Below are 12899 nucleotides of genomic sequence, written 5' to 3'. Positions count from 1 at the left end.
ACCCGGTTCTATCGCATACGCAAGTATAATTATTGATCGCGTCGTTGCAGATGCCGCCATTCCTGCACGGATTCGGGACGCATTCGTTGATGTTGGTCTCGCAATTCTTGCTAGTCCAGCCAGGCTGACATTCGCATCGATATTCAGTTTCGGTGAGTGCTAGACAAATGCCGTTGTTTTTGCAGGGGTTTTGTTCGCACAATCGTACTCCCAGTTGAGATTCGCAACGGCTGCCTGTGAACCCCGGCTTACAGGCACAGCTAAAGTCGCCCCGGGAATCTTCAATGCAGGTACCGCCGTTGCGGCAGGGTGTATTTTCGCAGGGTGGACCTAAGAAACATAAGAGAAAGAGGTATACTATCGCATACGTTTCTCATTAAAGGTTATGAATTAAGAGCGATGTGATGCAAAGTAAAGCGACGTTAATTAATTAGTTGCGTGCGATGGCAAGTAAAGACTCGCGTTCCTTTAATGATTAATAGTAGCTCAATTAATCGATTATTGATAAAAAATATTAATCGATTATTAACAAAGAAAGATTAAACTATTTGTTAATGCAAATGTGTATCTGTTGTGAAAATCATAATCTCCGGCGTTTATACACGTCTTAAGCATGCAATATTTACTTTATGTTTATTTGTATTCGCGAAGCCTTTAAAACATCAATTTAAAACGATTTTTATTGGTAAAGGAGTTAAAAGGAATGTCAGTAAGAGAGAAAAATCTACGACAAAAAATATGACGAGAAATCGTCTTATGCCGGGCGAACCTAACTTTGAAGCGTATTACTTTCGCATGTGTAACAAAGAAAATTATTTCTGCAAGACTACAGGATATTTAAAAAAAAAAGATAAATGTGCGCAAGCACAGCATGCGAGAAGCAGTAGTGAGAGACGATGCAGATTTCATACCCCATTAATTTTAACGAAGATTATATAACAAAGTTAAATTTTATATATGTATATATGTGTATAAATAAATTTTAGATCAAAGTGTAGATTTTCAGTCTTTGATTTCTTATCTATTTGATATCTTCCGATAAATGAAGCTTTATCGTACACATTTTTTGTATTACCGTATATATAAATTTGATTAGATGTATGATCGTACACATCGAATGTGTGTGCATGTGCACGTACTATTCTGTGATTATTTCTTCGGTGCGTTAGTTGTACAAGTTATCTTACGCTATAACTAAAGCCTCCTTTCATACTTTACTTCTACGCTTGAAAATTTAGATTTTCATTACAACTATAACGTATAACTCTGACATAAAGGTTTGTAAAATGATAGTTTCAAATACGATACGTTCTAATCTACACATTCAATGTTTAATTCACTCTTTCTGACTGACATTTCAGTTTTAGTTTGGCAAGAACTCAAAGTTTCTCTACGGTTGGGTGATGTTCTCTCATTGCGGAACGGCACATCGCGCGTGTCGCAATATTTCCGTTTAACGCGCGCGTAGAGTATGAATCCGCTCGTCCCGTATTCACCGTAAAGCCCGTGTTCGATATGCGTGGTCTACCATTGTCGATTTGGCAGTTGTTGCCGGAGTACCGGGCGAAACAGTGACACTCGTAGCGATCCTGGCGCGAAACGCATTTACCATGCATCATGCATGGTTCATGGTGGCAAAAATCCATAGTGGAGGCCGTAACAGCTGACCCCGTGCCACCAGCAAGGCCGTTTGTGCCACCTGAAAATTTTTTATTAGATGTCTGCGTTTGCGTCTCTCTTTCTCTCTCTCTCTGTGTTTCTTTTCTCTGTAAATGCATATATGCATACTATATGCGGTTTAGGAGCAAAGACATGTGCGTTTCATTGGAAAATAAACAAAATAGAAACTGTATTAACGATTCTACTTTGCACTCGCAATCTAATACTGCAAAGAAAAAGGAAATCTATAAGATTTGTTATCCAGAAATTCTCGACTTTGCATAAAGGACTCGAAAGGAGGTTCGGAAAATTCGTCTATGATAATGCTCAGTCTGTTGTGTCTGAGATATCGCGATTTATTTCACCGCAACCTTATTATTCCGTGTTCTAATCAACTCAAGCTCGTCTATGAACGTTCTACTTGTTCGTAGTGACTGCGATATCGATCTAGCATACCGGTACACAATAATCCGACAATTACTAATGTCATAAAAAGTACTCTACAATAAATTAGTCAGCAAAATATAAAACTATAGCCACATTGAATAAAAATTAAAACGATCGTGATTCTTACATCCTTTGGTGTCTGATGAACAAAGTCCAAAAACAACGCCGTTATTGATGCTGTCGTTGAAGAGAATACTAGGTCCTTGCAGGATGCAACCTTTGAACCCTTCACCAATTATGAGAGAACTATTTACGTCGTAATCAGGAAGTGTCAGAATGGCGGAGTTATAAGTCGCATTTGCAACTACCTAAACAGAACGTTTTCTATGTGTATATTCGCGTGTCTGGTAAAAAATCGCAACAACTATTCATATGTTTCAATACATCACTTACCTGCGTGTGTCCCGCAGCATTTAACGTAAGATTGCCTAGCCTGAAGAATAGGTTAACGTTATGCCAGGCGTTATCCAACAACCTGGCGCTCAATCTAGCTCTGTACTTCTGTTGATCGACAACGGCCACGAAGAGGAGTCCGTCGGGTGTCACCTCGAGACTGATCGAATTGTTATCGTTGTACCTCTGCAGAAACAGTCTACCAGGATCGCATGTACGGAAGCTAAGACCGCTGTGTCGATGCACGGACACGAACGAGCTTAGTTTGAGAAACGCGGACCCATTGAAGTATGCCTCGCGATGGTGCTCTTCATAATTCTTGTACCTGTAGTCCTGCGGTGCACCTTGCGCGACCGCCAACAGGGTGGTCAAAACTGCAATGGCAAAAGTACTTTTACTTTTCTCTCATAACAATGTACGAAGAGAAAACTAATTTTGTCCTTTCGCGAATCGAGATGCATCCGTAAAATCTCGACTATCGTTTCTGCGATTTTCCGACGCATTAAAAAACGTATTAAATAAAATGTAGCAACATTTTCTTTTAAATTGGTCGATGAGCGGCAAGTCACTTTCTGGTATGGACTTGGCTCTTGATTCCAAGGCTACGATGTGTATGTGTATATATATATACATAGAAAGAAAGAATTTATTACTGGGCATATATATATATATATATATATATATATATATATATATACGCAGAGTTACATAAGGCCTCTCTCCGCGCGCGAGCGCGCCATTATTATCTCCAAGGATAAACTTCTAAGATTTCATAGCAACGCAAACACTTACACGTGAGAAAGGACTCGTAGTTGTATTCATTCACGGCGACCAAGTATCGCCAAGTATCTGGCAAGTACATAAAGCCTTAGCGCAATCTGGGTTCCTCGCTGTTTTGCTCTACATTATAGAAGCTTAATTATCAGAATGCTTTCTCTAGTCTCTCGGCACCACAAACAATTGCGTAAATAACCAAATCGTCTCACATCAGTCTCGACGATCTCGACGATTCTTATGAATCTCGGATTGTGCAAAAATTCCACGGGTGTTTGTCTCTGCACAAAAGATGCAAAGAGAAAATCCCGTTTCGTCAAATCCTCCGCGCCGCGTAAATATGATCTCTCTCATCTTGAGAGAACGACAGCTCACTCGTCGCGCTCGCAAGTACAAGTGCCTTACACGGCGGCCGTGCTGTGTAGATGGGAGTCATGCATTATTTATTGGTCTCCATCGATCCAACCGTGAGTACAGTGCACTCGGTCGCGGACCAATCCAAGACTTTTCCTCGATAGAATCGAGAATTCAAAAGTGTGTGGAGAACACACGTGAAAGCGAATATTTGTCAAGCCGAGAGAGTAGTATGACATTAAGTCTTCCGGATTTTCAGGTCACGAATAAATTCATGAGCAACTACAAAAATCTTGAGATCTACCTGTGCGTCTTGAGAAGAGCAAGCTTCTTTGCCGGGAGACACGGTGAACCCGAATTCCATTCTCTCATTCTTGACGAATGAGAGAAAGAGCCGCTTCCGGTGCTTCTCGGGTAGATCACCATTTATGTATCGTATAGATATTTAGCGTGGTCTAGCGTGGCTTTTAGTGTCTCGTACGATCAATCTCGTATGCGAGACACGTCTAAGTTCCTCGGAACGTGTCGCGTGCGCGCTTACCGCGGAAAAACACGATACGAATTCCAATAGATATTAACCATCAAAACACAGAGAGACTGAGAGAGACAAGGTAACCGCCGAAAGAGGAATGTGAAATAAATATGAGTAAACACAGTCAGAAATGTGCCCCGAATAAAATAAAAAAAATAATTTATACGACAGGGGGAACTACACGGAGAAAAATAATTTGCTGGCTCAGCAAATTTTTTGCTGGTCTAGCAAAATCTTTTCGTTATTATATAGACAGTAAAAAGACTTGCTAAGAGTATTAATCATTATTTGTTGGATATAATTTGCTGAATCTACAAATTATTTTGCTATAAGAATGATAGATTTATATAAGCAGTTGCAGTTTTGCTTCGATAGCAAATAAATTTGCTAAGGATACATTATTTTGCATCAATAGTAAATTAACGTGATTCTTAGGACAAATATACTCAACAAATTTTTCCTATCCTGGCAACGAAACTACTTCTGCTCTGATAACGAATAATTTGTAAAATTAGTTAACGTCAACAAAATTTTTTTGATATCACTATGAATATGCAGTAGCAACGACGATTTTGCTAAAAGAGCAAAATTATTTTTCTCCGTGTATATATGTAAGGAAGCTCGATTGGTCGTCGACGAGACGACTCTCAAGACAAGCGCATATACCGCATAACTGCATTTTTACTAGTTAGAAGTAAAATGGTTAATCCGTTAGTCTCGTTACACTATTTTTTGCTTGATGCGAGATCTCGGGTTGAGGACACGTTAAACGGTAGAAAGTCACGGGAATTGTTTCGACGACCTTTCGACGACGTCTCGGCGTTAGTTCCGAGTCGCTGCGGGGAACCGAAAATGCGCGCGAACCCTCGATTGCGATCGCAATAACGACTGCAATGACGAGTCGCGAACTGTTGCAATCTATTCGCAGGACGATTTCGCGAGTCGCCGTTAGAAAGCATAACGGCTTGATACATGTTTTATTCGTAAAGGTACCGCGCATTCTCGCGGGACATCTGCGAGACATCCACGTCCGTAACTGGTTCTGAGAAAGTATGCCGTGTATTTTAAGGACACTAAGAAAAATGTGGTGAAAATACGATCTGCATGTTGGAGACAATTTGCCGCCAAAATAAATTCCTTCCGCTCGGCTCTTTAGCGCTCAATCAGCTGATATCACTTTGTCCAGTAACTAGCCAACAAATCAGTAGAGCGAGCACAATTTCTCGTATCCCACATACCGTGTCATTCTCAAGATGTTTCGCAATTACGTGATGGACATGGCAAATACGTAATGGACATTTTTGCAAAATAATACAAAAATCGGTATGACTGTGTCGGTGCGTCTTTTTTCTCAAAATTTGTTGAAACTTGCACAAGTATTTGAGATGATTTTTAAATGCGACGTGATTTAGATACAAGTGATTGTTGCATGCGAGGATGCAATGCGTTTCGATCGAAGGTATTTTTCACCAAGAGGAGATGTGTTCTCCATGGTACAATACGCAGTTCACTTTCTCCTCCGAATAAATGGTTTGTCTTGTCTCTTCCTTGCTCCTTCAATTAGAACATGCAAAGCGAATAGTTCTCAATTGTAATTTACCGCGCGCAACAGCGGCGATTGGAGAAAATAAAGAGTTTAAACTTCCAATGTAATGCGCTTTGCAAATTTTCATTCGAGATAATTGGACGAATAACTAATCCGGAACTCGAGGAACAAGATGTGCCGAGCTCGAGAAGCCGCGTTCCTTACGCGATGCAACAAAGAGAATTATGCTTGACTCGACGAAGGCGTGGCAGCAGCCATGCGTTGAGTCATGTAACTAAACTCTCGTAGGTGAATAGAGTACAAGAGCCTGGAAAAGACTGAAAATCAGCTGCGCAAAGTTGATGACGTGCAGCCTAGACGACAACGATGAATCAAAGATTAACAGAATATTTATAGAGCTTTAGAGAGCAAAATATATCCCAATTTATCTCCAACATCATTCTTTCAAGAAAAAATCTTTCTCTCTATTTCTCTCTCTCTCTCTCTTGGATCCCGAAAAAAGTCCTTTTAATTCAATCTGAAGTGAATAAATCGAGTTTTGGAGAGAAAAGAGGAGAGAGGGACAAATGCAGAGTTTAACTAGGACAAAAGTATCGGGCGCGTGACTGGCCGAGTTGGTTAGTTGCAGTGCTTTCGGTTCACTGACACGTGGGAATTCAACGATCACGCTATGCATTGCGTCTATAAACTACGCGACGCACGCGCGTAATAAGGAGTTTCTTTGTCTATTGCGAAATGTGGTCATTGAGTTAGCATAGCGAGACTATTCCCAGGTGACAGAAATAGTTTCCCATTTATGTTACAAGCGCCTTCTGTCTCGACTTGTCGCAAATAATGTCACAACTCTTGTACTTCTATCTACTGCTGCTATTGCTTGTACAATAATTCTCATCGAGTCGCTACTTATCTTATAATCATTTGAAAATTGGCGCATCCCGCGATTGCCTTCCCGTTGAATTATGGAGTTGTCTTCAATCGTGCGACGTAAGTGTGACGCGACTAGAATTTTCAAAGTCGATCACTAGGATTCCAGTCAAATGAGGGAAAATTAATAATTTTATACCCACTAACGAGATTACAACAGCGAATCCTTGGCAGGATGACATCGTTGCGTCGATAACAATCTCGATGATCTTATCGTAAAATGGGAAAAACAGACATGAGGCTTTATGAAGCATCCATTCACATGCTGATTTTCCTAATATTTCGTTAGACTCTCTTTATATTTAATTAAATTTCATTTTATCAAATATTCCAAAAACCTTTTTGACCGTTTTCATATAAGTTTACGCAAAGATTATTTATATTTTTCCATTATTGTCTAATAATAAATTGTTAATTATACAACAAAATTTTTCGTTTCACAACTTTTCCGTTGCTCAAAACGTTCGTATGTTCGTTCAATCGAGAATGTTGGAATGCGAGAAAGAAAGAAAACTGTTAAACGATTCGTAGGAGTGCAATTTTGCAAGAGAAGAAACGCTCAGGCAACTATACATTGTCGTTCCGAACACCCGGCGACCTCCTCACTAAGTCGACAATGGCTGCTTTTCTCGAGCATCAAGATTTTCATTCAGAAAATCGTGTTTCTCTCAAAGGCAGAAGGTAGACACTCAGCAAAAGTAGAATACGATGGTCAGTACTGATGCGTGCGGGACAAAAGACTCCGGAGGAATAAGTTACAGGCTAGCTGGCTAGCTTGGCTGGCCTCCCTCCGAAGCTTCCCTTCTCCGAAGGCTTCCGCTTTTACACGCTTCTTTCCGGCCGCGTAAAAGCGCGCATTGACCGCACAATCTTTCGTAACGGTATAAACTTTTACCGAGTTGGAGTCAACGAGTGTGAATCTTCGCGAAAGCGTTCGCTGACTCAATCGCTACCACGTCACAAAATTCTGAATCTGTGAAACCCGCCCAAACGCTGAGGAAAACGTGAAAGATGCTTCAGCAGCAGGGTTGACGACGAACTGCTTCGAATCGTATAGTCTAATAATTCCTGTACACTTTGCTTATAATCATAGCTGAGTACCTTTCTCGAATAAAAATACACAAGTTTAGATAAGTGACGACATGTGTAAAAATACCAAATATCACGAGTATCATATCAAATTTGCGGATTATATAGCGAGAGACTCGTTATAAAACGAAGCAACGAATTTCGAATGCTCGAGGTCGATGATCGATTCGATCGGAATCATTTTTGTACTTTGACAGATTTTTTAGAGCTTTATCAAATTTCACTTCGCTGTGAGTTTATCAACAGATTCTTTTTTATACGTAAAAAATATGATGGTATATGTTAGAACGACGCCAAACGCTTAATTTCGAAGTTGTGATGAGAAACGTGAAACGTCGTCTAACATAAGAATTAAAAAGTCTCGCAATCCATGGAGACAGAAACGTCATTAGCAACGAACTCATCGATGTCAAACGAACTTTTGAAAGATCTGCCTTCAATTCTTCGAAAGAATAAGATGAAAAGAGAGGCCTGTCTACTTTGCCAGGACGTTTAAAGAGAGAAGCCGTAAATGAAGTTTCCAACACTCGCGCGCGGCGAGCGAGGCTTTGTTGCTCGCGGTGCAATATCGATAGCCGCGGAAGGTCGATAGTTTCACGAACAGACGTCCGCCCTCTGAAAAGGCATTTAACGGAACGTCATCGCGCCCAGACGAGGTGAGACGGGACGAGGCGAGACGAAGCGAGGCGAGACGAAGCGAGACGAAACGAAACGAGATGAGACGAGACGAGACGATTCACGAGGTGAATCGACGCAACGCGACGCGATGCGACGGACGCACGTGTGACGCAATTGTTCCACGTGTCGCCTGTCAATTTGTATATCGAGCGCCACTCGACGCTGCTGGCGTGAATAATTCCGAATAATTCGTCACGGCCGCGAAATATTTCGAGTATTAATTCGCTTCTGCCGGGGATGCACTCGTCATTCGGTACATTTTTATTACGTTTCGCAATTTCAAGCAGGCCCCTTGAAGCTGTGAGAGCTCTGAAAACTTTTACGTAGATTTATATCATTCGCATACGCTAAAAGGATTTTCGATATGATAAAGTATTCGAATATTTCTCTTTTTGAATGTAGCGCGTCGTCATTGCAAATTTCGTTTGCATGACATCCTCTGTGATCTCTTACTCCGATACGCGAATTCCTTTTCCACAGAGATTATTTCAATACATCTTATATTTATGTACGAAACGCTATATTTTATTCTTTTATACAGCGGCGACGTCATCATCTCTCTTTCGCCTTACAGTAAAATAAATTAAACAATTTGTACTATATATTTACAATGTAATTAGAGTTTCAAATATTTTCCACGGCTCCACTGAGACATCTTCCCTTTGGAACTTGAAAATGCACCGCAAACACGATAAAGAATTTCGACGAGCCAGTAGCCGAGATCGGTGAACAGAAACGACAAGGGTGTTTCTATTCGACCGACCGCGAAAGCGCAGCTGCGACGTCGGAAAAATGCAGCGAATCGAACGAAAGTTGCATCCGCACGAGTGTACACGATACCCGCGTTAAATTGCAGAACGGCCGGCGCTCGCACAGCGTAATATTACGCTCCGCTCACTCGCGCGAAATCCGCGTGAGCGCGAATGTGAAAAATATTCCGACGCGCCTTCCGGTTCAGCAAAGTCGCGTTTTGTAAGTGTACTGAGATGATATATTATTTCGTAGAGCAGTTCGTCGTACAAGGGTAATCTCTAATTGCTCGAGAATTTCCAGAAATAGATTCTCTTTCATGATTACACGTGACTTTCTGTCGTTATCGTTGAAATTTATTTTCCAAGATTTTGTCTTTCTCGAGAAGAATGAGAATTTTGGGAAGAAAAGTACGCGCAGATGTTTCTTCTAGACTGTTCTATTTAATCTATTCTTTGTAAACGCTTCGCTAGTGGACGTCTCCTTTATAGATGTGAACGTTCCCAGCATAATCGCGAGAAAGGCATATGGCCCTTCGTGAGTGATGCCAGAGGACCCTCGTCTCGGAATTCTCGTAAAGAAGCATCGCATGGAATCAGGAGACCCACTTCGATTTTGACAATCAACAGACTACTCTAAGCCCGAATCTTCAATGTCGTGTTCATTCTGTCATAGGAGAAATTCAATAGAAGAGACGCTGAAAAACGCAAGGTAGGGTAAAAACAAAGTGAGATTCGAATAATTTGTGGATGTTTTCGAAATATCGATTAATTGAATATACGAATATGCTAATATATACGAATTTTGATGATTTCGAACAGTGTTTGAATCTGTCAATACAAGTCAGAAACAAGTCCCTCTCTTTCCTCGATAATAATGATAATATTTTAAAGAGGCTATTTCTTCCGCAAATATGTCGTGTATGTATCATAATGCAGCTGAGTCATCGGTGACCAAGCACAATTCACAAGCTATAATTCTTGCACGCTTTGATATGCCAATGTGTGATGAATATTTCCGTTACACAAAGTGTGAGCTGAAATTATCTTGAAATACTTTACACAACTGTCTTGTAATGATAAAATGAAATTGGGAAGTTTTTTGTAGCCTCAATTGTTACATCATTTTTCTCGCAAGTTTACTCACTATTATTTACTAGCGATACCTTTCTCCATTTATTTTTCTATTTCTGCAAATCAGCACAGAAAAAACAGTATCGATTGTAAAAGGTTCATAATAAGTGAGAGAAATTGATTTTATCAAACTGAATCGAAGTATCTCGTTTTATACAAGTAATCTCGTTTTTTGAGCAAAAAATCACACAGAGGGTAGATAACGAATCAACTGACGACCAGTCGTCATTATACTCTCCTACGTCACAGAGTCGATAATTAACGCGATGCCAGACCTGTGACAAAATCCAAACACACGCGAAACACGTATATACGTAGAGAATGCAACCGCGTTGCGCCTCAACGCTCGCGAAAAAATACGCTCGACCGTGGAATGTACTGACGATATATACACATTCCGTATGATTTCTCGTTGTAGCGGGAAGTATTTATGGTATTGTGCTAACGATAGACAAAATCACAAGTTTTCGTCTCCTGCTCGTCGTTCCAATTGCGATCTCGCACTCGCATTCTAAACTGTATTTCAGCGTCGCCTCAATCAGAAGATTCGCGCGAGAATGTATCTCGTTGGAAAGCCAGGTTGACATAAGATATTAGAGGAAACAGTAAATGATGATTGATGACGATAATAGAATATATTAAGAAGTAGGACATAGAGTATTGTAAAATAAAAGGAATACAGAAAGAGAGGAGAGAGAGAGATAATGGAGGGGGAGGAGGAGAGGAGCTCGAAGCTGAAATTGTAAGTTTTGGAGTTCAAAGAGGAAACAACCGTGCTTTAAACCGTTTCTTTGCCGAGATGGGGAAAGTAAATGAGAAAATTACTCTCATTTCTCTATTCTTAATAGAGGAAATCTTTTCTTTTTCTTACGTGATTGAAAAAAAACCGAATGGAAAGAATCAAGAATCATTAGAAAGAGTGTTCTAAAATGTTGAAATAGATATCTTCGAATACTGAGATAGTAATCTTTGATTACATGCTTGTTGAAAGCATGCTAGCATTACATGCTAGTTTGTAGAAAATAAATCCTTTGTAGAGGACTACAATCTTTAATTTTAAATTTCTCGTGAAACAAACTTGAGACAAAAAATATAACTTACTCTCGGTGAAACAAGCGCTCGTGACCGGTGGTAATACAAACGTTAGTTTGAGGATTGATTTCCGATGGGAAATAGATTCTGCGAAGATCGTTAGCCATCTGTATAGGATGACGAACATCGACGTGCTAATTTATGCTGAATTCTAATGGCTCCGAATGTGAAAGGAGCCTCGAGAGAGGGCACATCAGAATTGCCTTCCGTCCATACCGAGGTTCTGCGGAGTTTGACGTAAAACGGGCGATTCGGTCCGAAAATAATACGTCTCGTCGTTCGACCGGATCCGGTCTCGCGGAGACGAGATAATTACGTATTCAATAGTCGCGTTTTATCACATATCTCGCGCACGCGCGCGCGCACGGTACGTATGTGTGTATATCGGGAAAGTTCACTTTTATCTCGTGAACCTCACGAAATACATCCGTCGATGCGATTCAGCACACACTGCGGAGTACAGGGATTTACGGAAATTAGGTAACGCGTGATTAAGGTAATCGCGCAATTATTTACGTTACCAACGCTTGAAGCGGTATTGTACTTTTCATGGAATTTCATGGCAATCCTTTCTCGAGAAAAAGTAGGCCGACATAATCATAATTATCCGATGTGGAATTTAAATTATCAAAGAGAGTGCATACGCGTGATTCGAAAATGTGATTTTTCGATAAAATATAGTAACTCGATGACGAAGAATTTCACACGTTGTCATGGAAACTCTCGTTTTCTGTGTCCGGATGTCTGAGCCTCTCGCTTGTTCAATTTTCCTGCGAGACTGTAACGCCGTATCTACAATACAAGGTGCAGTGAGACAGCTCTTCTTTCGCTTACGACGAGAAACGAAAAACGGTTAATGGCAGTTTCGCTCGGCAGGTAGTAACGAACGTCTACGCCTCTGTTCCTAAAGAGAGAGAGAGAGAGAGAGAGAGAGAGAACGAGAGAGTGCGTGCGTGCGTGTCGTTCATAGCACGCACCTGAGCGTGAAGAAAGGACTCGTGTTGATGCACCGATGTGGCTTCCACCTGCGCTTGAGTTAAAGACAAGTTGAAGACAAAAATGTTCATGTAATTTTTCCGAGATATACTGTTTATGCAACTCTAGTGATGCATTATCGATTGATTATAAAACTGATGCATTTAAAAGAGTATTGTGACAACTTTTTTGTAATTTGTCCAACAAGACGGATAATTGTGAAACTAGACAACGTCTTTATAATAATAAATTGTAATGTTACTTTGAGCCATAGTGATTTTAGAAAAATGAGACGATAATAGTCAAAGAAAAATGAAGCTGTGTAGAGACAAGTGCAGAGAAATTCTCCGGACATTGCTGCACATGGAGCTCATATCGCAGCTAATGCACTCTTGAGGGCCTTTGAGCTAACGTCGCATGTCGTCGATCTAATCACCGCTCGAACTTTCGAGCGGAGATTGCACGCGGGCCGCCCATTCTACGATAATGCGCCTGGTAATTAAATCGCGCGGTTTCCTTTTTTATTTCGCAAAAAAAACTCGTAGAGACGGCT

The 12899-nt window shown here is 40.7% G+C and overlaps 1 protein-coding gene across 5 annotated transcripts in view; it reads right to left on the bottom strand.

The window, feature by feature from the left end:
* The window catches only part of LOC116844954 (protein crumbs), a 41444-nt gene that overhangs the window by 13559 nt on the left and 14986 nt on the right, over positions 1-12899 (bottom strand). For all 5 annotated transcript variants that reach the window (XM_032817151.1, XM_032817144.1, XM_032817160.1 and 2 more), the window contains exons 4-7: positions 2500-2873; positions 2234-2414; positions 1529-1699; positions 3-330 (exon numbers count right to left, since the gene is read on the bottom strand). In XM_032817151.1, coding sequence (XP_032673042.1) covers positions 3-330; positions 1529-1699; positions 2234-2414; positions 2500-2873 — 1054 coding nt within the window. The remainder of the gene's footprint in view (positions 1-2; positions 331-1528; positions 1700-2233; positions 2415-2499; positions 2874-12899) is intronic.

Source organism: Odontomachus brunneus, unplaced genomic scaffold (assembly GCF_010583005.1).
Source record: "Odontomachus brunneus isolate Ranch 3 - 2012 unplaced genomic scaffold, Obru_v1 Obru_scaffold_004, whole genome shotgun sequence".
NCBI lineage: Eukaryota > Metazoa > Arthropoda > Insecta > Hymenoptera > Formicidae > Odontomachus > Odontomachus brunneus.
The sequence above is the reverse complement of the archived record's forward strand: the minus strand, read 5'-3'. Positions and strand labels throughout refer to the sequence as shown.